Source organism: Vulpes vulpes, chromosome 12, assembly GCF_048418805.1.
Source record: "Vulpes vulpes isolate BD-2025 chromosome 12, VulVul3, whole genome shotgun sequence".
Lineage (NCBI taxonomy): Eukaryota > Metazoa > Chordata > Mammalia > Carnivora > Canidae > Vulpes > Vulpes vulpes.
Window position 1 is genome coordinate 178,194,036 of NC_132791.1, and position 24,124 is coordinate 178,218,159.

Sequence of the window (24,124 nt, forward strand, 5' to 3'; positions counted from 1 at the left end):
CCTCAGTGTGTTTCCCAGAGTTAAGAGTCTCTCATGGTTTGTCTCCCTCTCTGATGCCTTCCCGTTCAGTTTTCCCTCCCTTCCCCTTGGATCCCCTTTGCTGTTTCTTATATTCCACATACAAGGGAAGCCATATGATAACTGTCTTTCTCTGATTGACTTATTTCACTCTGCAGGATACCTCCAGTTCCATCTTTACTTAAGGCTTTTAAACTCTTTACATTTTGTGGCTGATTCCCTGAAAATGATTAAAATGGACCACCTTTGGCTTTTCTGCCAATTAGAGCAGGAAGGTCCTCTGACATGTGTGATATTTCTTTTTGCTGTAAGGCACAAAAGTTCTGAAAAAGATGGTTCTCAACAGGGATGGGCCCTTTCTGAGGTGGCATGCCTGGCACTTAGCAGAGAAGATGGCTGTAACATTGCCCTTGAGTTCCAGGCCAGGAGTTTTACAGTTTTATTTTTTCTAATTGAAAAAAAATTTTTTTGGACCGTGTTATGACTCATGTCTAAGTTATGGACTGGCCAGCAACTGACCTTGGGTTCCAATTGTTGTAACCCAGGTTCCCTATCAGTTGCCTTCTCCTTGAGGATATGAATAAAGACAATGTCTCCTTGCTCTGTTGATTGTTGCTTTTGCTGTGCAAAAACTTTTGAGTTTGAGGTAGTCCTGCTTCTTTATTTTTGTTGCCTGTGCATTTAGTATCATATCCAAACCAATGTCATGAAACTGTCCCCTGATGTTGTCTTCTAGGAGCTTTATAGTTTTAGGTCTTATGTTTAAGTCTTTCTTTTCTTGTAAAATTTTTATTTATTCATGAGAGACACACACACAGAGGCAGAGACCCAGGCAGAGGGAGAAGCAGTGGGGGACCTGATGTGAGACTTGATCTCAGGACCTCAGGGATCACGCCCTGAGCCAAAGGCAGATGCTCCACCACCGAGCCACCCAGGCGTCCCTTATGTTTTAGTCTTTAATACATTTGCAGCTGACTTTTGGACATGGTGTAAAAGGCTCAGTTTCATTCTTTTGCATATGGATATCCAGTTTTGCCAGCACCATTTGTGGAAGAGACTATCCTTTTCCCATTGTGCAGACTTGGCACCCTTGTCCAAGGTCAGTTGGCTGTATATGTGCACATTTATTTCTGGGGTCTCTGTTCTGTTCCATTGAGAGTCAATGAGTCTGTCTCAAATTTGGTATTTTACTATTTTGATTATGATTATGGTAGCTTTGTAATGTATTTAGAAATCAGCAAGTGTAATGTCTCTAGCCTTGTTCTTTTCCCTCAGGATTGATTCAGCTATTTGTGGTCTTTTGTGGCTTCATATGAATTATAGAATTATTTTTCTGTATTTGTAAAACAAGTGACATTGGTATTTTGATAGGGATTGCACTCAAACTATAGATGGCTTTGTGTAGTACGGACATTTTTACAATATTGAGGCTTCCCATCCCCAAACAAAGGATGTCTTTCCATTTGTTTATGTCTTTAATTTCTTTCATTGATGTTTTGTAGTTTTCAATTTACAAGTCTTTTACCACTATAGTTTATTTCTGACAATTTAATCCTTTTCTGTGATATTGTAAATGAGATTGTTTTCCTAATTTTTTTTCCAGATAGTTTCTTGTTAGTGTATAGAAAAGCAACTGATTTTTGTTTGTTGACTTTATGTCCTGCAACTCTACTGAATTATTTTATTAATTATAACATATTTTTTTATTTAAAGATTTTATTTGTTTGATAGAGTACATGAACAGAGGGAGGGGCAGAGGGAGAAGGACAAGCAGGCTCCCCTTTGAGAGGTGAGCTTGATGTGGGACTCAGTCCCAGGACCCTGAGATCATGATCTGAGCCGAAGGCAGATACTTCACTGACTGAGCCACCCAGACGCCCCAATTCTAACAGATTTTTTAAAATGGAATCTTTTGGGTTTTCTGTAAATAAGATCATGTTGTCTGCACACAGGGACAATTTCACTTCTTTTCTGATTTGGATACCTTTTCTCTTTTTCTTGTCTAATTGCTCTGCTGAGGACTTCCAGAAGAGTGGGCATTCTTGCTTTGTTCCTGATTTTAAAGGAAAAGCTTTTAGCTTTTCACTGATGAGTATGATGTTAGCTCTGAGCTTTTCATATATGATCTTTATTATGTTGGAGTACTTTCCTTCTAATCCTAGTTTGTTCAGAGTCTTTGATGAATTTTGTCAAATGCTTTTTTGCCACTTCTACTGAGATAATCATCTGATTTTTGTCCTTTATTTTGTTAATGTCAGATATCACATTAATTGATTTTTGTATGTTGAACCATCCTGGCATCTGAGTGATAAGTCCTACTTGGTTGTAGTGTATGATCTTTTCAATGTATTGTTGGATTCGGTTTATTGGTATTCTGTTGAGGATTTTTGTACCTATATTCATCAGTGATACTGGCCTATAGTTTTCTTGTGGTGTTTTGTTTGGCTTTGGAATCCAAAAGAATTGAAATGAGGATCTTGAAGAGGTATTAACACTCTCATGTTCAGTGTAGCACTATTCATAGTAGTCAAGATGTGGAAACAACCTAAATGTTAATTGACAGATTAAGAGATAAAGAAATTGAGGCATCTACACACAATACAGTCATTTTTCTTGAATAAATGATCCTAGGAATGTTGCAAACCTTTTAAGAGTTCTGAAAAAGTTGATTTTGCTGGTTTTTGCCAGTGTTCTCATCACTGTGGAAGAGCAGCTCTTCAAGGGTCCTTTTCTGCCATTCCTGAGGACATCGTAATTCCTTGGGTTTTCATTCAATAACTTATTTTAGAAAATGTTACATATATTTTGTCTCTCTTGCTTCCTCTTTACTTCCCATTCATCTCCCTTTTTAATTTATCTATTTTAAATATTTTATTTATTTATTCATGAGAGACACACACACAGAGAGAAGCAGGCTCCCTGTGGGGAGCCTGATGCAGGACTTGATCCCAGGATCCTGGGATCATGACCTGAGCTAAGGGCAGATGCTCAAGCATTGAGCCGCCCAGGGGTCACTCCCTTATTAATTTTAATAGCTGCACAGGATTCCAGGGCATGGATGCTCAACTGCTTTTCAATGGACACTTATTCACCAGCTGCCTCAACTGTAGGTGAGGCCTTTATACTAGAGATTGTGAGACTGTCTCCAACACAACCACTGTCTAGGAGCTTCTGGCAGGGTAGAGAAGACAAGGGACATCCAGGAGAATTAATCTCTCAGGACAGAGTGCTGTGAGTGCTTTCAGTGTCAGACGATGTTAAATGGTCTCACCTTGATTCTGAGTTCCAGGCCTTTCAAGACACACTTCTTAAATGGCTGGAAAGACAGGGAGGCGTGGGCACTCTGCCCCACATCCACACTGCCATCAGTGGGTGAAAATTCCAAGTACTGTAGCAGGGCTTTGGGGCCGGAGAGCTCTGCCTGGAAGCTGAAGTTGAACTTTCCAGTGTTGATAAAGCTGAGCTCGCACTGAACACATTCGTTCAACTCTACCTGAGGGACAGGGAACAGAGCAGTATGTTGATGGAATGCAAGTCATGGTTCCCTTCTCTGGGGTTAGGATATGTAATATGTTGGGGAAAATACCCTTTGGGAAATAGGGATGACAGATGATATTAGTGAGGTGAGTATCATGGACTTAATGTAGTCAGATGTACCAGCAAGAGCTACTAAGTGCTGGGGGACCCTCGTACCTGAAGAGTGAGATGGCAATTTAATTCTTAGACCTCCCTTGGTAGCCAAACATCCTTCCTCTATGTTTAACACAAGTGTTCTTACCTTCCCTACCATCTATCCACCCCCTGAAAAATAAGTTTTCACATTAAACTATATGGATTCTGAGGATGGAGAAGCTTCTGGCATGTTTCTGTTCTCCTAGGCTCCCTGGAATTTGAAACAGATTCAGTAACACTCACTTGTACAGCTTTTTCAAGCCAGTGTGAAGAGAGAGAGAGAGAGGGAGAGAGAGAGAGAGAGAGAGAGAGAGAGAGAAGGGGGTGAGAGAATGAATCGAGAGAGAGAGAGAGAGAGAGAGAGAGAAGGGGGTGAAAGAATGAATCAAGGCTCTCTCACACTCTTACCTCATAGAAGTTGATAATGTTAGTCTCTTTGGGACTCAGGAGAGTGATTAAGCCAGTTCTGTCCTTGCACTTGACCTCTGCATTCATTGTGTATCCCTCAGCCTTGACATTTAAGGTCAGAGGCTGCGCTTTCTTTTTCACATTGCAGATCAAATTAAAGTTCACATCTCCTTCTTGCTTTGGTGTGAAGAAAATATCAATTGGGAATCTGGTCGGGGAAGAAGACAGCAGATTAGCTGACAAGGCCAACCTGCTATAACCTGCTGAAGAATATGAGCCCGATGGATTAGCATACCCATTATGAGGAAAAGGCATCATCGTTCCAACTTACGATGAGTTTTGAAGATTTGCCAGACATGGCGGGACATTGCTTTATGAATTCACAAATACAGTAGATGGCAAGGAAAAAAATATAGAAATGAGAGAAAATATTGAGAAGAGAAGCTGAGAGTTCTCAGTGCTCTACAATTTATCAGGAAAATGAACAATGGGAAATAAGTAGACAGAGATGGGACTGTTCATCTAAATTTTAGAGTTGGAAGAGACATGATGTAGAGCACTCTGAGGGAAAAAGATTCTCCTGACTAGCAGGCTTAGAACCCCTGCTATATTGGGAGGGTACAGTCATGGGAGACTTTTGCTGTACCTGGACAGTGGTGGGATCCAGCCTTCCATGGGACATATCACCAGGCTATTGTTGAAACCTTCAGAATATCGGGAGTTGTCCTGGAATGCAAAATGGAACCCCTGCTCCTCCTTGTTGATGATCTGAACGGTCTCCCTGGCTTCTCTGCCTAAGGCGGAAACACCAGCCCTCAGTGGAAGAAAGCCTCATGCCTGCTCCCAAAGTATCTCAGGAGACATTGCTCCTCTTAGAACAAATTCTTCAACTTCTTTTCTCTCTCCTCCCAAGCTCTTCAGTTCTTGACTACCTCTCTTCTTTGATTCTCCTCTATAAGTGACCCTCTTCCCTTGGGGGAGATTCTACCTCTTACTTCTAGAACTTTATTCCATCGGTTGCCCGCTCCTGCTACGTGGGTCCTCTGTCTTGCTCATGGCATCCTAGGTGACTCTGATGACTATATTTTCTCTCCCTGTTTCCTCGGACCCAATGCCTTTCCTGCTTTTGTTAGTGAGGGTTTCGCTCTCCCCAGTAGGCCCCTTAACTCTGCCCATATCTTTGTAAATAGTGTGCATTAAACTCTTTTGAATCAGAGCTTGGGTATGTCATGAGTGTCCTGACAGGGCCCTAATACAGCTTCTGTCATGATTTTGCTTTTTCTTACTTTCCTTGATTACTGTAGAGCATTTTTTTTTTTTGCATATACTTTAGAATCATTTTATCCAATTTTCCCTCCACCCCTAATCCTTTTGGGATTAAGGTTGCCAGATTTAGAGGATATTATTTTAGTATAAGTATGTCCCAACCATTGCATGGGACATACTTATATTGACATACTTATACTAAAAAATTACTCATTGTTATCTGAAATTCAAATTTGACTATGTATCCTGTATTTTATCTGGCAACACCGGTTGGGATTCTGATTGAAACTTGATTAAATTTGCATTTAATTTTGAGAGAACTAGTAAATGTTCACATCTTGTTTGGGGGCATTTTAATAAGATTCCATAGTTTTCTTCATATAGGTCCTACGCTTTTCTTGTTAAATTTATCGTTCGATATTATATAGGTTTTATCAATATTGAATGGATTTTTTTTGTTTCTGTTTCTAGGTGCTTATCACTAAAAGAAAGAGAAACTATTGATTTTTACATAATTGTCTTGCATCCAGCCACTTAATAAATTATCCTATTGATTCTAGTGGTTTGTTTTGCTTTTCTCTAGAGCCTCTTGAGGTTTTCTGTGTATGAAGTCACCAGCAACAGCAAATAAGACAGTTTTGTTTCTTGTTCCCTAATGTTTATGCCAGTTATTGAATTTTCTTGTTTTATTGTATCTGCTAAAATTATTAAGAAAGTATTCAATAATAATGGTGATAATGAGCATCCTTGCCTAATTCTTGATTTTAACTGAAGTGAAAAAGGTTTAGTGGCTTATTTATAGGATAATATTTGCCTTTTGTTTTTGGTTAGTCTTTTTTTTTAAGAGAGAGAGAGAGAGAGAGAGAGAGAGCTAGCTCCTGAGCATATGTGTGAGGAGGAGTGGGGCAGAGGGAGAGAAGAATCCCAAGCAAGCTCCACACTCAGCACAAAGCCTGACTTGGGCTTGATCTCATGACCCTGAGATCATGACATCAGTGGAAATCAAGAGTTGGATGCTTAACTGATGGAACCACCCAGGTACTCCTGGTTCGTCTTCTTTAAGTTTTTCCCTCTATTCCTATCTTACTATTAGAATTTTTTGTTGAGAATTTCTGCTTAATTTTAGCAATGATTTTTAGTATATGATCACATGGTTGTTCTTTAATCTGTTGATATAATCATTATATTGAAATGCACCACCCTTGCATTCCCAGATTAAATTCTGTTTGTCTCACTTTTGCTGTTTTTAGTTATTTAATTTTAATTCCAGTTAGTTAACATACAGTGTTATATTAGTTTCAGGTGTACAGTATGGTGATTCAACACTTTGATACATCACCTGGTGCACATCATTACAAGTGCATTCCTTAATTCTCATCACCTGTTTTATCACCATCTCTCCAACCCCCTCTTCCTCTGGTAACCATCTGTTTGTTTTCTATACAAGAGCGCTGTTATTATTCTTATACTATACTGCCCATTTATTTGTTCAGAAACTTCTGAAACACTATAATCTCTTCCCACCTACTTATATGTATCAGTATAAGAAATGTATGGAAATATTACATAACAAACTGTCAACATTTTGTTTCCTTGATGGAAAGGATGGATGGAAAGAGATTAAAATTTTATACAGATTGATTGTCTGATTATAAAGAATATTACTTTTCTAAATATAAAAATCTAATGAGTTACTAAAACATCCTCTGGCTTTAGTTATATTTTACACACACACACACACACACACACACACACACACACACATACACACACTCCCCACATCCATATGATAAGGGATTTGGCAATCACCTCCTTTATTTCCTTTAGGTCTCTGATCAAATGTCACTTTCCCACTGCATACTAGCATCCTTTATTCCCCCTACCCTGCTCTATTCTTCTCTAGACTACTTATTAACATCTGACATGCTATATATTTTCTTTTTTCATAGTCTGCTTTCTATTAATAGAATGTAAGCACCATGAGGGTGGGGACTTTGGCTTTATTCACAGCATTTCTAGGTCACAGAAGAGTGCCTGGGTCATACAAGGGCTTGGTAATATTTGTTGAGCTGAATAAGTGCCTAAAAGGATGGCAGGAAAATCTGACCCCCTGTGGCACAGACTGAGAGGCAAATACAGCCCATATTCTGGAGGCACATACAAGTAAGATGGGGATAACGTGAGGCTCTAGAAATGAACATAGTCCAGAACTTCAAGGAATCTTATGAGTAGGATCTGTAGCAAGGCTCCTAAACTTTCTTAGGTTATAGTGTGTGGGTTTAGAAGATACCTGATGGAAATTAGATTGAGAGATAAATACTTTGTGGCTTTGTGAACAGTGATAGAGCACCTCTGACATGCTTCTGGAAGGCACCAGAAAAGTTTCCCACCCAAGTCTGTTCCTGGAGTTCATTGCTGGGTCAGTCCCACTCCCCTCCCTCACAGGTCACACCAACTCAAACATAAACCAATGGGACAGCCTTACCAATAAGGAGACAACTGAAATTGATGTGTGACTTGTCTAGATTGATGAGAGGATCGGTGGCTTTGCCTACCAGTAGGAAAGGGATGGTGATGTTGTGTTCAGAGATTAAGAAAGCCCAGAATGCTTCTGTGATGTCCAGATGGAAAGGTGTGAACTGGAAGACAATCTAAGGAGACAATTTGGAACAGAGTGGTAAAAAGCATTTAAGTTTGCTCCACATGCCCCTGGAAGCTGACTAGTGCTGGAGTTACACTGGCTGATATCACCAGATCACCCCTACCTTTCTACCATCTCTGTGAAGGCTATAAGTGTGGCTGTTCCAGCAATATCAATATCTGTTTGCCCTGCTCACAGGTCCTTCTGAGGGCCTCTACCCTACCCATAGCCTCTGATGGCTGGGCTGCCGTATTTCACACCATGTCTTTGTTTGGCATGTGAAAAATAGAGAGAGTCTGATAAAAATATGGAATTTTGGCTTTTCCCAAAAAGTTTGGGAAAATTAGCAACACCAGGCCTACTTGTCTGTGTGGTGATCATCTGGCAGAGAAGCACTGCAGCCAGCCAGTGCTGTGCTCAGCATTCCCTATCATTGTACCCTTGGCCTGCTCCATGCATTTATTTGTGTGATCTCCCTCAAGGCATGTGAAATCATAATTTCTGTTTCGTGGATTTGTTTCTGCCTCTGACATTCTCTGCATAACTTACAGGATACAAAGACCATAGATCTATTTTGGCCAATGAATTCATGTTTCTTTAAGTCTGACCCATACCCCAGACCCCTAGGTAAACATGAGGACTAAACTGTGGGACATGACTCACTTCTCTCTTTTGCCCTTTGGCCTGACTGAGTAAAAAGGATACATCTGTATCCTTTTACTGCTGTCAATCCTTGGGAAAAAAATAAGTCTTCATGTTACTCCATGAGTCCTTGAGTCCCCAGGCATTAGTGTCCAGCTCTCCTTCCCTGCTTTAATAATTTCAGTTTTTAAAACAGCAAATACTAGAGCTCTCCCTCTCTCCATGACCAACCAAGAGAGCACAGCTGTGTCATGTTCATAAGGACTGCCTAATGTCTATGCCACTCAAGAAATACGTATTAATTGATGTGCCCTTGGGCTGTCCCCCTCACTCTACCTGTGGTCTACAGCACACTTGCTATGCAGAGAAAGAGAGAGAGAGAGAAAGAGAGAGAATGATTAAAGTCCTCTGTTGGGTGGTCTTCATTCATACACACACCTCAGCTTTCTTTTCAGGGTGGATGAGGCCCTTCTCTGTAAGGCATGTGAAGGCTGGAGGGTTCTGGAGACTTTCAGTTTCTTCAGAGGTCCAGCAGAAGGAGTAGGTGCTATTAGTGGGGTTCAGGATTGTGAAAGTCCTGGCAGAGGGGGAAATAATTTATTACAGAGAGTGAAATGTGGGCTGAGAAATAAGAGAAACTTTCTTAGGACCTTCCCTAGCACAGTTTCCCTATCTGGGAATCAGAACTTGTCTGGGTACTTCATTACCTTGGAAATGAAAACTGCATCTCATTTGGGGGTCCAGACTATGACTAGAGTTCTGGACTCTGGAGTAATAATGATGCCTAGGGCACTTTTGTCCCAGTGATCCTCTGTGGCTAAGATGGTGGTCAGGGATTCTATTTTTATGTATTCTAAAATCTCCCCTGTATTGAAACCAAGGAGATAAATCCAGCTTCCTTATGGAGGATTTAGTTCTCTAAAGTCCAACCCCAGTAGTTCAAGCTTGCTTCTAGGAATTAGCCTCACTCACTTCCCTGAATTCTTCCTCTATGTTCTTTAGAAGGATTCATTTGAAATCAACTGATGTAAACCTAGACAACTCACCGGAGACTCTTCCCTCCTATGCCCACACTGGTGAACTCAATCACCCGGGTGTTTGAGTCCAGAGCCGCACCACTAGGCCCTCGGAGATCTGGATTACGCCGATGACCACTGATGTAGTCAGAGTGTTTCAGGTCAAAATGGCAGAGGGGCAAGAAGCTCCGCCCTTTTACTAATAGGACTGGGCCTTGCTCTCCAGGTGGCAGGTTGGGAATCCTGAGAAGATAAGGTTATTATTACTTATTTTTGAATCAATTGTTGCTTTCTTAGTTGGATGGAAATGAGTTATATCACCAGAGTGTGAGCTCCATGAAAGTAGAGACTGGGTCTGTCCTGGTCAACAACATAATCTCAGTCCTTGAACAGTGTGTGCTAGATACATGGTTGGTGTTCATTCATTAACTGTTGAGTGGATGAATACATGAATGGGCTGAGTAGGAGAAGGCTGAATTCTGGCTCCTTTTCTGTAAATAAGAGTGGCCCCAAGTTATTTCCTCTAGCTGGTGACAAAATCTCCATGCTATAAAATAAGCTTACCTCCTGGGCGCTCTTATAGGCATCTAGTGAAGTATGAAAATTGACAGCGAAATCCTAAAAGAGTATCGTGAGATCCTTGGAGAAGGTAAGGTGGATGTGAGCACCAAGTTTAGGTGGCCCAGATTGTGGGGGCTCCATGAGGCTCTTATGTCTCATATACATCTCACTACCCCCATGCCATGGTTCACACAATTCCTTTGTCAAGTGGGTGTTCTGCACAGAGCTTTCCTGGGAGTGGTTAGCACATCAGGGGCTTTCATTGCTAGGAGTTATTGGATTGACTTTTCCTGAATTGGGTCTGAGCCCCCTCTATTCCTCATCTATAAATCAGCCCCACTACCTCCATTCCTGCCATGTGTGTTTACTGTGCTTATTGTGTGCCAGGTACTGTTCTAAGTCTTCACTTGAATTAACTCATTTAATGTTCATGATGACCGTACAAGGTAGGTGTTGTTATTTGCTTTCTACATGAGGAAATCAAGTCTCAGAAGGGGTACTAGAAAGTTTTCCTAAGTTCATACATGCCCAAGGCCTGGAACCCATCTGTCTGTCAGCCATTCTGTTGTTCAGTGGAATCCTGTTTGTGGCTGGGAAGGGGGAAGGAGGAGGGGGAAGAGTCTAGAGAGTTGGTGAGTAACACAAAAGACCCAATTCTCTGTATCTTCCAAATTCTGGAAGATACAGAGAATCTCCCCAAAGGGGGGCACCTGGGTGGTTCAGTGGTTGAACATCTGCCTTTGGCTCAGGTCATGATCCTGGAATTGTCCTGCATGAGGCCCCCTGCAGGGGAGCCTCTGCCTATGTCTCTGCCCCTCTCTCTGTGTTTCTCATGAATAAATAAATAAAATATTAAAAAAGAATCTTCCCAAAGGGAACTGGCAATTTGGGGGCTGTAGAGGGGCCCCAAGGCTCAAAAGAATGGTGGTGGTAGTGGTGGGGTGGAAGAGAGGATAGGAGATGTGGAACTTTGTTCTGGGGACCAAGTCTCCTTACTGGCAGAAAAGATTGCTCTCGAAGTCTCCAGTCTCCAGTGGGGAAAATTTCACTTTGAGCTTCTGAGTCTTCCCTGCTGGCACAATGCCTGAGGAAGGGTCCACAGAGAAGGGTGGCAGGGAAACATCATTCCAGTGGTCTGTGGCACTGTCCAGAGTGCTGACCGTGTGCAGCGTGCCCTGGCTAAGTTGGTCTTTTTGAGAGGAACCTAGGGGCAAACAGACAGCCAGTGATATTCTGCATTTGCAGTGGGAGCGCAAGTCCTTAGGGACCCTCTGTGGGGTCTAAGGGCTCACCTCTTCTAGCAGGTACACTTAACTTTGGGCACAAGGGGTAAGAGATTGGCTCATATCTCCTGTAGGAGACTCATGAAAATAATTCTATTAATTCTATCAAGTTTTCAAAGTTGTTTCCTTTTGGCTTGAGGAGGTGGGTCGAGGAGATGTCTCTGGGTCTTCTGCCTCAAGAAAAATGGACTGTGAACATAATTTTTGGAGAATCCTTGTTTTAAAGTAGGGATTCACAAACTAGCAGCCTATGGATAAGGGCCCATTTAAAAGGTCTGGGAATCTCCAAAACTGCAACAAGAGTAATGGGTTATTTGTCTACTAAGTACTGAGGCCTTTTTCAAGTGCTTTATATGTATCAACTTGGGTCTGGGTGTATATATTTTTAGGGAGACCCCTCATAGCTTTCATCAGTTTCTGCAAGGGCCTGTAATCTCCCACAAGAATAAGGCCTAAAAAGACAAGATTCCCAGGGTCTGTGACCATGCTGGCCTAGTGGATGGCCAGGGTCCAAGTTCTCCACTCCAGGAGGACTGAGGTCAGGTATTGAGTTTCTTAGGCATGTTTGGCTCTGTAGACACCATGAGACATTTGCTCTGCTTCTTGTTGGCTACTGAGGGGGCCATTGGAGAAGTGTTCATTGCTCCATGAACAAGGCTCTTCTACTAACTGGGAACTTAGTTCAAGCCCTGGGTTTTGCCTGCCATCATATTTACCTTGGTTATCTGGCTTTGCAAAACTGACAGCTTTTGCAGTATCCTCTGAGACCCAGTTGAATTCCAGCTGCACATTTCCTGAGTTAATCAGCTCAAGCCTGCAGATAGATCAGAGAATGGATTTGAGAAATGTGCTGTCGATGATTTTTTTTTCTGTCTGCACATCATCTAAACTGTTATTTAACTTTTTAAGTAATCACTGTGTTTCTTAAACATTTTTTTCAAAAGGCAGCTTTTAAGCATTTTATCTGACGCCATGCATTTGCTATGCTATATTTTCTTCTAAAGCACGTTAAGATATATACATGGCTATTAAAAGTAAAAAATCCAAATGTTTAGCACTTAAAATCATCTGGCACACAACCAGCACCCTATGCAGTGAGCTCTCAGCATGCATCGCTGTAATCCTGAAAAAATTCCATGAGAGAGGAATCAAAATATGTTTCTGACAATGGTACCTTCCTTAGGTGCAAATGCCACAGTCCCTCCCTTCCTGATTCATGTCTCACTGGAAACCATGTCCCTGTGGTCAGAGGCTGTTTGACCTCTGCCTGAGATTAATTCACTGGCTGAGATTTGTCTCAAATTCTGAATTAGTGGAGCCTTTCTCACTTTAAGTTTCTCTGCATCTAAGATAAGAACAGAAAATAGAAGCTTTTTCTAGAATCGCTTTTGAACTTGATCACAATCACAGGAGAAGGATGAGGCCTTGGCACCAGAAAAATGATTGTGTGAGAGAAAGAAACACAAGTGCTCTTCCTAGTTTTAGGGAAGAGCAGGAATTGAGGGTTTGGGGGCTGTAGGTCTAAGGTAGGGTGTAAGGATTAGGCTTCCATGATCTAATCCAGGTAGACCATGTAGGTATGCCCAAAGTCAAGTGCTTTGACTTCAAGGGCTTGCATTTATTGTGTAAAACTATGAGTACTGGCCATTATCTTAGAGAAAATTTTTATAAAGTGGAGCAATCTTGGTGGTACAGAATACTTTTGATAAAGAAGTTCTGGGTTTAGATTGGGGTTGACAAACGTTTTTTGCAAAGGGCAAGAGAGCACTTTTTTTTGGCTCTGTGTACCATGGGTCTTTGTAGCAACTACTCACTCTGCTGTTTTAGTGTAAAAGCAGCCACAGACCACACATAAGCAGATAGACATGGCTGTGGGCTAAAAGAAACTTCATGTACAACATAGGCAGCTGGCTGGATTTGGTGTGTGGGCCACAGTTTGACAAACCCTGCTTTAGGTGAAAAAGGTATCAACAGAAGGAAGGTCTCACTTCCTGCCTCATCTCTTTTGGTTCTATAATAATTTGAGAGAACACTTAAAGTGTAACAAAGGCAAAATGAGTTGAACAAGTTAATTACGAATTCTCATAAAGTTGAAATGTCAGTGGTTTACATTTTTGTGCTTGTAATTCTCAAAGAATAGTCTTTCACTGTCTTTGTATATATTGCTCTCTCTGCCTAGAAGTCTTTTTTTCACTTCTTCACCTGGGTACCTCTTATCCTCTAACATTCAGTTGGGGCACCACTGTATTATCAGGGAATGTTGTTTATAGTGAAAATGACCCCTGATTGGTAAATCGCATCTAGTCTGGAGGAATTATGATTCCCTGGAGGGAAGCCATAGCTTGGGGTTCTCTGAGAATAACGACTCAAAACTGGGCATGTCCCCTATAAGCATCTTGGAAGCTGTAGGATGCTTATGAGGATTATTGCCTTTTGTAGGTTGTGGAGCTTCTAAGCTAAGATGGACCCATTGCCTTTTGTGTGGATATTGTCCGAGCTGTCACCTGGATCAGGGAGAAAAGAACAGTTCCTGGGGAGTAGTGTGGACTGCTGTAGGGACAGTCCCCACTGAGGCTGATGGCCAGCTGCTGCCCTCCTGGTGGACTGTGTTTCCTGACCTATATTTTGATTTTGGGTGTGAGCTTCAACAGCTTTGTGGGCCTGAATATTTCCCTGCATCCACAGAGTTACTCTGGTGCATGCCACATGGCTCTGATGATGCCTGGCATGTGCTATCATAGACACTGAATAAATGTGTGGTGAAGGAATGGACAAATGATGAAATGGAAGAGCTTCTCTGTGATGGTGGGGGGCTTTTGAAGACTCACTCAAACACTCGGGTCTGGTAAACCAGCGTTTCTTTAAAGTGCACGTTGCTTGTATGGCATCGATAGGAAGCAAAATTCACATTGGCACTAATCTGAAGATGCAGTTCTCGATAGTTCTCTTCTACTATGGAGTGGGCAGGCTCAGGGTCTGTCTCTATCACCTGTAACAAAGGTAGAGTCAGCTGACTGACAGGAATAAAGGGCTGGGATGGGGGTTTGGGGGGAGACACAGTATAATATTTCACCTGTGCAAATGAGCACTAATGCATAAACTCAAGTTCTAGAGTAAATGATTAAAGCAAACCTAACAACAAATTACTGAGAGCAGTAGGATTGCAGAGATAAGAGTTTTTTGGTTAGATGGACTCAGAAGAAGGTAGAAGAAAGGAAATCATAAAGATAGGGATAGGCATTCATGAAACAGAAAATAAATAAAAAACAGAGAGGATCAACAAAGCTAAAAGCTACTTATTTGGAATGACTTAAAAAGTCTTCGATGAGATTGGTCAAGAAAAAAAAAAGAGTAAATACAAATAACCAATATCAAAAATAAAAAGGAGGACATTACCACCAATCCTACAGATTCAAACAGAGGATAAGAAAATATTATAAATAATTTTATGAAAATACATATGAAAACTTAGTCCAAGGGCAAATTTCTAGGAAAATAATTTAATAAAATTAACTCAAGAACAAATAAAAAGCCTGAAGAGTTATAATACTATTAAAGAAACTGAATAGTAGTAAAAAAATCAAAGAAGACCTAAATAAAGAACTAAAATTTGTTAATAGATAAATTAATATTATAAAATTGTTAATTCTTCTTAAACTCACTTATAGATGCAATCCAATTCCAATCAAGCTTCCATTAGGGTTTCCATAGTACTTGGTTAGTGGGTTCCAAAATTAGAAAAATAAAGGACTAAGAATAACTAAAGCACTTCAGAATAAAACAGTATGGAAAAGAGACGTGCTTCAGATATCGTGGCTGATTATGAAGCTTTTTTAAAAAAGATTTTTAAAAAAGATTTTATTTATTTATTCATGAGAGACACAGACCGAGAGAGAGAGAGAGAGAGAGAGAGAGAGAGAGAGGCAGAGACACAGGCAGAGGGAAAAGCAGGCTCCGTGCAGGAAAAGCAGTCCCACCCAATGTGGGACTCGATCCCTGGACTCCAGGATCACGCCCTGGGCTGAAGGCAGGTGCCGAACCGCTGAGTCACCCAGGGATCCCCTCAACCACCCAGGGATCTCCAGATTTTTTCTTTATTTATTTGAGAGAGAGAGAGAGAGAGAGAGAGAGAGAGAGAGCGCACAGGCAGGGGGAGAGGCAGGCAGAGGAAGAGGGAGAAGAAGGCTCCCTGCTAAGCAGGGAGCCTGATGTGGGGCTCAATCCCAGGACCCTGGGATCATGACCTGAGCCAAAGGCAGATGCTTAACCAACTGAGCCACCCAGGCATCCCTGATTATGAAGCTATAGAAATTAAGGTAGGGTAAAATTGGCATAGGGATAGAAAAATTGACAATGAAATAGAATATTGAGACAAAAAACACCCTAGGTATATATGAAATTTAGATGACAAGGGAGTCATGGCAGGTCACTAGGAAACAGAAGGGATAAACAAAAAAGGGAGTTGGCTAGGTTAGTTATCTAGATGGAAAACTATGAAATTGGATCCTTGCCTCATACCATCATACTTAAAATCCAGGTGGGCCAAGGGCTTAAATAGAAACAGCAAAGTTCTTAAACCTTAAAAAAATGCATATTTTTTCTTCCCTGATAGGGAGGGGTTTTAAAAACAAGACACAAATAATAATATATATAGATGAGATTAATAAATGTGACTATATTAAGAATTTTTTTATCCATCAAAAGATATATCAAAGACAGTTAAAAGATAAGCTATAAATTTGGTGAATACATTTGCAGACAAGTAATAGGAAAGAATAGTAGAGTTTATCAAAAATAAAATAACTCATACAAAGGATAAGCATCATAATTGAAATGACCAATAATCATATGAAGACATATTCAACTTTATCAGTGGTTAGGGAAATGCAAAATAGCCCCCAGAGAGACCATTTCCCATTCATTTAAATGATAAAAATCAAGAGGTCTGGCAATGCCAAGTTGTGGAGAGAATATGGATCAGTAAGATCCCTTTGCCAGTAGGAGTGTACATTGGTATAGCCATTTTGGACATTTGGGCATTACTTTGGAAAGCTGAATTTCATATATCCTATGGCTTGGCAATTCCACTTCCAGGAATATAAACGTTTGCAAATGAACACCATTTGACATGATCAATAATGTTCACAGAAATACTGTGCATGATAAAAAAAAAAAACCGCAAATAGTTTTCAAAAGAAGAGAGAATGACAAATAACAGTGGAATTTCATATAGCAATGAAATGGGTATACTATAGCCACATGCAATGATATGGATCACATGCATTATAACCTTTTTTAAAAAACTAAAGTTAAAGACTACAACTAAACAGTATGCATAGGTAGGGGCGCCTGGGTGGCTCAATTGGTTAAACGTCTGCCTTTGGCTCAGGCCATGATCCTTTGAAGCAGGGAGTCTGTTTCTTCATCTCCCTCTGCTGGTGCTCGTGTTCTCTCTCTCTCTCTCTTTCATTTGCTTGCTTATGCTCCCTCTTTCCCAAATTAAAAAAAAAAAAAGAAAGATGAATGGATAAAGAAGATGTGGTTTATGTATACAATGGAATATTACTCAGCAATTAGAAACGACAAATACCCACCATTTGCTTCAACGTGGATGGAACTGGAGGGTATTATGCTGAGTGAAGTAAGTCAATCGGAGAAGGACAAACAGTGTATGTTCTCATTCATTTGGGGAATATAAAAAATAGTGAAAGGGAATATAAAGGAAGGGAAAAGAAATGTTGGGAAATATCAGGAAGGGAAACAGAACATAAAGACTCCTAACTCTGGGAAATGAACTAGGGGTGGTGGAAGGGGAGGAGGGCGGGGGGTGGAGGGGAATGGGTGACGGGCACTGAGGCGGACACTTGACGGGATGAGCACTGGGTGTTTCTCTGTATGTTGGTAAATTGAACACCAATAAAAATTAATTAAAAAAAAAGAAAGAGTGCATAGGTTAAAAAAGAAAGAAAAAACAAAAATCAAGGGAGTAAGTAAACAAGATTCAGGATCGTGATTACCTCTAAGAGGGAGGCATGGGGATGAAATGGCTGAGAAGCACACAGCTAATCCATGTTTTACTTCTTATGTTGAGTGTGAGTTCATCTCTATTTATTCTACCATTAAAAAGAAACCAACCAAGGACTAATTAAAAGAGGGGCATGCTTGGACCACAGATGAGATTCCATCATGAACCAAAGATTATAACTGATCTAATTCTGGACACCCGAGAGAAAGAAGAGATAACTAAAAGGCTAACCACGATGTTGAAGAAGGTGGAAGGACTTGCTTCATGAGGCATCCAGACTGAAACTAAAGCTGTATGGATCAGGATGTGCATGTCGTGAGGCTGGCAGGTGACATGCTTGCAAGTTCAGTTTGTCACTTCTGAAATCAAGGTCAAGTGAAATGGAAAACTTTTTTTTGTTTTGTTTTGCTTTGTCTGTTTTTGTGTGTGTGTGTGTGTGTGTGTGTGTGTATGTGTTTTGTCTGTGAAGGAAGGAAATGATGAGACACTGCAGCGGGGAGCAGCAGGCACTCAACTATACGGCAGGCCTCGTCAGGTTTGTGCCTGATGTCCTCACTTACCTTTCGTTTTGTAGCAAAAGTCCCAGGTGTGTTTCTGTGAACATCCACCCATTTAACCGTGCGCATGCGGTCATCCCAATCAGGGACCTGGTCTGCAGGGAACTGAAATGTGATCCTGGAGAGCTTGCACTTGACCCCCATCTTCTTCAGATTGATGGGCACATCTGACTTCATGGTCACTGCTATATCCTTGGCACATCCGGGGTGGAGGTGGCCAATCTGGGGAAAAGCCTGGTATTAGTATTTTTGGAAATCCGAGCTTGAGGACTTTTGATACCTGATAGTGACATTCTAGAGAAGGGGTAGAGCCAAAAGTCTTCACAAAAATACATCATTCAAACCTGCATCTGTGAATTGTCTTAAATATGTACAAGAGGTTCTTATATAGAAATACAATCCTAAAAACAAACCATTACTTGCCATGGGCACTATTCTAAGCCTTTATACAATTTTGCTGATTCCCACAACAACCCTATGAGATGTATAGCTATTACCTCTATTCTATAGGCAAGGAAACTTGTAACTTGCTCATGGTCCTCCCATGAATACTGGAAGGTCTGGATTAAGCCCCAGACAGTATGGCTCCAGGAACCACACTGTTAACCTGTGCTTCTTCATCAGTGTCAACTGTATGAATTATGGACAGATGCACACAGTACATTAGCAGTTCTCAGAGTGTGATCAGGTGACCCTTGGGATCCCTAAGACCTTTTCAGGAGCTCATGAGGGTCAAAACTACTTTCATCATAATACTACAATGTTAGTTGACTTTTTCACTTTCATTTTCTCATGAGTATACAATGGAGCTTTTTACAGGTTACATGACATACAATATTGCCATAGATCCAACAGAGAAGCAAATAGGAGAATCTAGCTACTTCTATTAAGCCAGATATTAAAGAGATTTGTAAAACTGTGAAATAGTGCCACTCTTCTCGCTAAATTTTTATTTTGGAAAACAGCCATGTTCATTAAAAAATGGTATTTATATTAACATTAATGGGTTTATTATTTAAAAATGAATAAATACATGTTTTTAGATATTCTCAGTTTTAATTTATAATATGGTAAATATCAATAGACATAACCCACATAAGCAAAAGCTATTTGGGGTTCTTCAATAATGTTTAAAAGGGCAAAAGAGTCCTTAGGCCAGAAAGGCTGCATTTCACTGAAGTATACCAGATAAATGGGAAATCTAATTTGGTCTATAGCATAAAATCATTTATGGTTTAGCATGTATAAACACACACACACGTGTGTGTGTGTGTGTGTGTGTGTGTATAAACAATAGTCCTATCATATTTCTGACAGATATAGAAACTCTCCCTCTGCTGGAAGATGAAGGAAGAAGAAAGCTTAGTATTTTCCAAGGCCACGAATGTGTGTATGTGTGTGTGGGGTATACGCATGAGTGTGTGCACATGAGTACACTAAATAAATGGACTATCTGAAGCTTATCTCTACCTGTTTTGAATGACACCTTATATCCCTCCAGGAAGCAAAGCTTCCTGATAGCCCTCAAAGATTTAAAAGCAACAAAGGGGGCTCCTGGTGGCTCAGTCAGTTAAGTGTCCAACTCTTGATCTCAGCTCAGGTCTTGATCTCAGTGTCATGAGCTCAAGACCTGTGTTGGGCTCCACACTGGGCATGGAGCCTACTTAAAACACTAAAAAAAGTGACAAAATAGGGTCCCCAACTCTCCTTGCCCTATCCACCCTAGAATTCTATAGGTTTATTGAACAGACTTGGTGACTGAAACAGAGCAGGAGGCAGCAGATACATCTGGGTATATCCATTGTCCTGGGAACTCAGCAGTGAACTGTCTATGAAAAACAACAAGTAGCAGAGGCTAGATCTGCTACTGTGTTGTCTCAAGCCTTGTATGATGTCAAACTTTGGTCAGCAATTTATAAAACGTGTGCTGTGAGATGCTAAAAGAAGGGGTCAGGAAATTCCAGGTAAAACAAGTTAACCAGGTTTTAGTATGCTGACTGGCCCTGGGCACCTTTAAGACAAAGATGTAATTTGCAGATTTGCTAAATCTCAGCTGTCCACAGAACCCAGTACCCCCATTTTAGCTTTGAGTGAACCACTTTGGCAGGACTAATGCTCTAAAGAACATACACCTTGGGGGATATAGGTCTACACTCTGGGATAGGAAGGCTGGGACCTGTTTTCATCCACACAGGCTTCTATGGAATTCCTCAACATCGGCCTACCAGCCATTGTGGCAGAGCTCATTCTCTGTTCTGAGAAGAGGAGACACAAACAGTGTCCTCTGGTACCTGGTCTGATTAAAGGGATGGTTACTGGGCTGTTTCTCAGCTTGAGAACCATCCATCCCACCCCATGTATTCATGGGAACAGACTGACAATCAAATAAGAGTTGGCATATGCATAAGGAAGTCCAGAAAACAGTGAGTGGCTTTCACTTACCTGTGGGGAAAAGGAAACTGTAGCTAAAAGGGGCCATTCAAACCGTATGACGTTCACTTGGCTGTGATTAGTGATTGTGAAGCTCACGTTATAGCTGTTTCCAATGTGGCAGTCTCCAAACTGGATGTGGTCCACCAGAGCAGCTATGGATGGAAACAGAAGGTGAGTCCTCCCTCACCTCTCCTCCTAGGGCTCACTTCCCTAGGAGGCAGCACCTGAAAGACATGGGGCCTCACCCTCCTGCATCCCTCCCTCCTTTGATGATTATTTTGGAAAAATTTAGAGTCCCTTAGCTTAAGCTTTCCCTCCTTGGGAAATCTATCTATCCATCCGTCCGTCCATCCATCCACCTTGGCCCTAACCTCCAAGAGAAAAATATAGGTCCCCAACTCTGTTTGTTTGCTGAAACAATACTACTAACAGCTAAAAGAAGATAAAATAGGATAAAGATGTGGTTTATGTATACAATGGAATATTCCTCAGCCATTAGAAACGACAAATACCCGCCATTTGCTTCGACGTGGTTGGAACTGGAGGGTATTATGCTGAGTGAAATAAGTCAATCAGAGAAGGGCAAACATTATATGGTCTCATTCATTTGGGGAATATAAATAATAGTGAAAGGGAATAAAGGGGAAAGGAGAAAAAATAAGTGGGAAATATCAGAAAGGGAGACAGAACTTGGAAGACTCCTAACTCTGGGAAATGAACTAGGGGTAGTGGAAGGGTAGGAGGGCAAGGGGTGGAGGTGACTGGGTGGTGGGCACTGAGGTGGGCACTTGACGGGATGAGCACTGGGTGTTATTCTGTATGTTGGCAAATTGAACACCAATAAAAAATAAATTTATTATTAAAAAAATAAAAGAAGATAAAATACAGAAGATAAAAAGTAAAAGAAAATAAATAATAAAAATAAAGTAAAAATAAAAAATAATAAAAATAAAGTAAAAATAAAAAATAAAAGAAGATAAAATACAGAAGATAAAAAGTCTTTGTTATACTTGAATCATAGATAAATGATGAGTAATTTTTAGTATCAGTATGTCTCATATAATACTTTGGGACACACAAATAATAAAAAGCTCTTCTTTTTTAAAATCTGAAATTCAAATATAACAGGGACTCCTCTATTCTGATTTTCTAAACCTGGTAACCCTATTTTAAGTATCACATCTGCTTTCTGAACTAGGGTTCACTGCTGGCTCCTGCTTGACCCCTGACAAGAGAGATGTCACCTTGTAGCTGCAAAGGGGTGAAACGCCATACATATGAGGAGTGTTGATTTTAAGCCATATCATATAGACTGTCTAATGCTACATTCTAGCACTATAATAAAGCTCCTAGAAAAAACTATGAGAATGTGTTTATAACTCATTTCATACTAATTAGCTACACAATTAGGGTGCTTTTTGATAATAATGATGAAATAAATTTTCTCCTACCCCAAAGAATATACTCAACCAAATGAAGCTGCAGTACTTGATAAGACCGCAGAGGAGCAAGTCTCAAGCTTTAATATATGCACAAGTCACCCCAGGATCTTGCTAAATAAAATGTAGACTCTGCTTCAGTAGGCCTGAGGTGCAGGTGTGGCTCTGCCATTCTCATTTCTAACAAGCTCCTGGGTGCTGCTGCAGCTGTAGGTCCTCAGACAGTGCAGTGAGTGGTGAGGCTATAGAGAAAGATGTTCTAGAGACAGCACAAACCTACACCTTCTTTAATTAAGGAAGCCCACGGTTTCTCTTGGAATGTCTAGAATACATGGTTCCTATGGAACAGACAATGTCAATACAAGCCAGCTGAAAGAAACAGAGAAAACTAGACAGATATGTGCTCCCTTAGCTAATCTAGAATATGAATTTTGAATTTCATGTTTTAGCTAAACTGAAATTAGCTAAAACTATAAGCTCCCCAAGGCAGAGACTCTCTTCTTGCTCTTAGGAGCTCCAGGGCTCAGCATGGTGCCTGGTACTTACATGCTGATGCTCAATAAATAGTCCTTAAGGGAACATGTGATTGAAGTCATTGTCTGAACCAGGAATGATGGAACATAGAGTAATGAAGAGGAGATGCTTTCCTAAATTCCCAGGAAGCTGGATGATCTGTTATTTAAATTGTACTCTTATTTAAAATGACCTGAGCCAACAGTTGTCAATACCTTACTGCTCTTTCTCTCACCTGTTACCAAGTCTTCCATAGTATTTTCCTCGATGATCTCAGAGATCTCTGGGGTCTCGGGGCTACTGGAAACCACCAGCCCATGGATGTTGTCCAAGGTGATGTCATCCTCATAACCCTCTCCTACCATGTGGATGATAGTCTCCTCATACTGGTTGTTGATCACTGACAAGTGGATGATGCCTGTCATTCTCCCAACCTTCTGGGATTGGAAAACAACCTCAAATCCAGCTGTGTTTCCAGGAGGAACAACCAGGGAGGCTGTGTGAGCTTTCTTTGCTGCAAAAAGAAGAGAGAGACCATAGAGAGTGAGAAGCAGTTTAAAGGAAGATGTAACAAAAAAGATCCTGACTCAAGGGAGGGAATGTGTGGGAATGAGACTTACCTACAGAGGCCACTGGTGATGAGATGGAGCATCTTACTCTGGCTGGGTCCTCATTAGTTCCCTAACAAAACAGCTCCTGGGACCCGTTGCCCTCTAGAAGCTATACTTCCCCTATTTACCTTTTGCATGTGGTTTGTTTTCCTCTGTGATGTAGATGTAGGAGGTGGTGGGGCTCCGTTTCAGGGAGAAGACACCTTGTTGGTCCCTCAGATCAACATGTAGCTGGCAGAAGGAAAGCAAGGTTGAGTGTTAAGCTTACAGGCTGCTCATGGGTTTTGAGTCTGGATTGAAACACAGCACTGTTTGGGAAGTACCCAAAAAGTCATTGTGCCCAGTGTTCACTTTTTTGAATTTTTGATTAAAAGGGAGATAAAATAAATATCAGACTAGGGGAGGAAAATGAAAGTTTAGTTTAGCCCTTACTATCCAAGTAAGGAACTGGGGGTCCAGAGAGTATAAGTGACTTTCCAGACCACCCAGTTAAATAGTATCAAAACGGGCTTGCCAAGACCTCTGCTGTTGACAGAGCTGGCTGTAACATATACACTAGACTAATAAAATGGAAATTAATAATCATCATTCTATAAAGGCTTACATGAATATGAGTTCCTAAAAACCAGTATCTCCTAGGTGCTAACGCATTAGTTGCCTGATAGTGTCATATTGAGCAGCCTGATGAGTTAAGAAGAAAACCAAAGTGGGCTCCTGGCCTAGATGGAGAAAAGGGATGCTTTCTGGACCACCATAGCTGATTAAAAAACTAAAGTCTGATTTTAGGTATGGCAACTCAGCAGACAGTTTTAGAAGATAGTAATGCTGGTACCATCACAAATATGATTGAACAGTATAAGAAGTGAGGCAAAAAGAAGAAAGAGTGACACTTCAAAGGAAGCTTCTGAGAAAAAAATATATGTTTATAAACAATCTTAGTAAGAAACTACATGGAGGATTTATATGAAAAAAATTGACATAAAAAGATCTTGGTAAATGGATGGGAACTCTAAATCTTGCTCTTGAGAGCCTAAATACT

General features: G+C 40.8%; 1 protein-coding gene across 1 annotated transcript in view; it reads right to left on the reverse strand.

The window, feature by feature from the left end:
- HYDIN (HYDIN axonemal central pair apparatus protein) overlaps nt 1-24,124 on the reverse strand; it is a 332,032-nt gene that overhangs the window by 34,750 nt on the left and 273,158 nt on the right. Inside the window, exons 63-75 of the mRNA XM_072731571.1 lie at nt 23,214-23,316; nt 22,710-22,988; nt 20,532-20,674; nt 18,093-18,311; nt 14,336-14,496; nt 12,224-12,321; nt 11,221-11,428; nt 9,694-9,906; nt 9,086-9,224; nt 7,850-8,015; nt 4,745-4,892; nt 4,099-4,306; nt 3,290-3,511 (exon numbers count right to left, since the gene is read on the reverse strand). Coding sequence (XP_072587672.1) covers nt 3,290-3,511; nt 4,099-4,306; nt 4,745-4,892; nt 7,850-8,015; nt 9,086-9,224; nt 9,694-9,906; nt 11,221-11,428; nt 12,224-12,321; nt 14,336-14,496; nt 18,093-18,311; nt 20,532-20,674; nt 22,710-22,988; nt 23,214-23,316 — 2,307 coding nt within the window. The remainder of the gene's footprint in view (nt 1-3,289; nt 3,512-4,098; nt 4,307-4,744; nt 4,893-7,849; nt 8,016-9,085; nt 9,225-9,693; nt 9,907-11,220; nt 11,429-12,223; nt 12,322-14,335; nt 14,497-18,092; nt 18,312-20,531; nt 20,675-22,709; nt 22,989-23,213; nt 23,317-24,124) is intronic.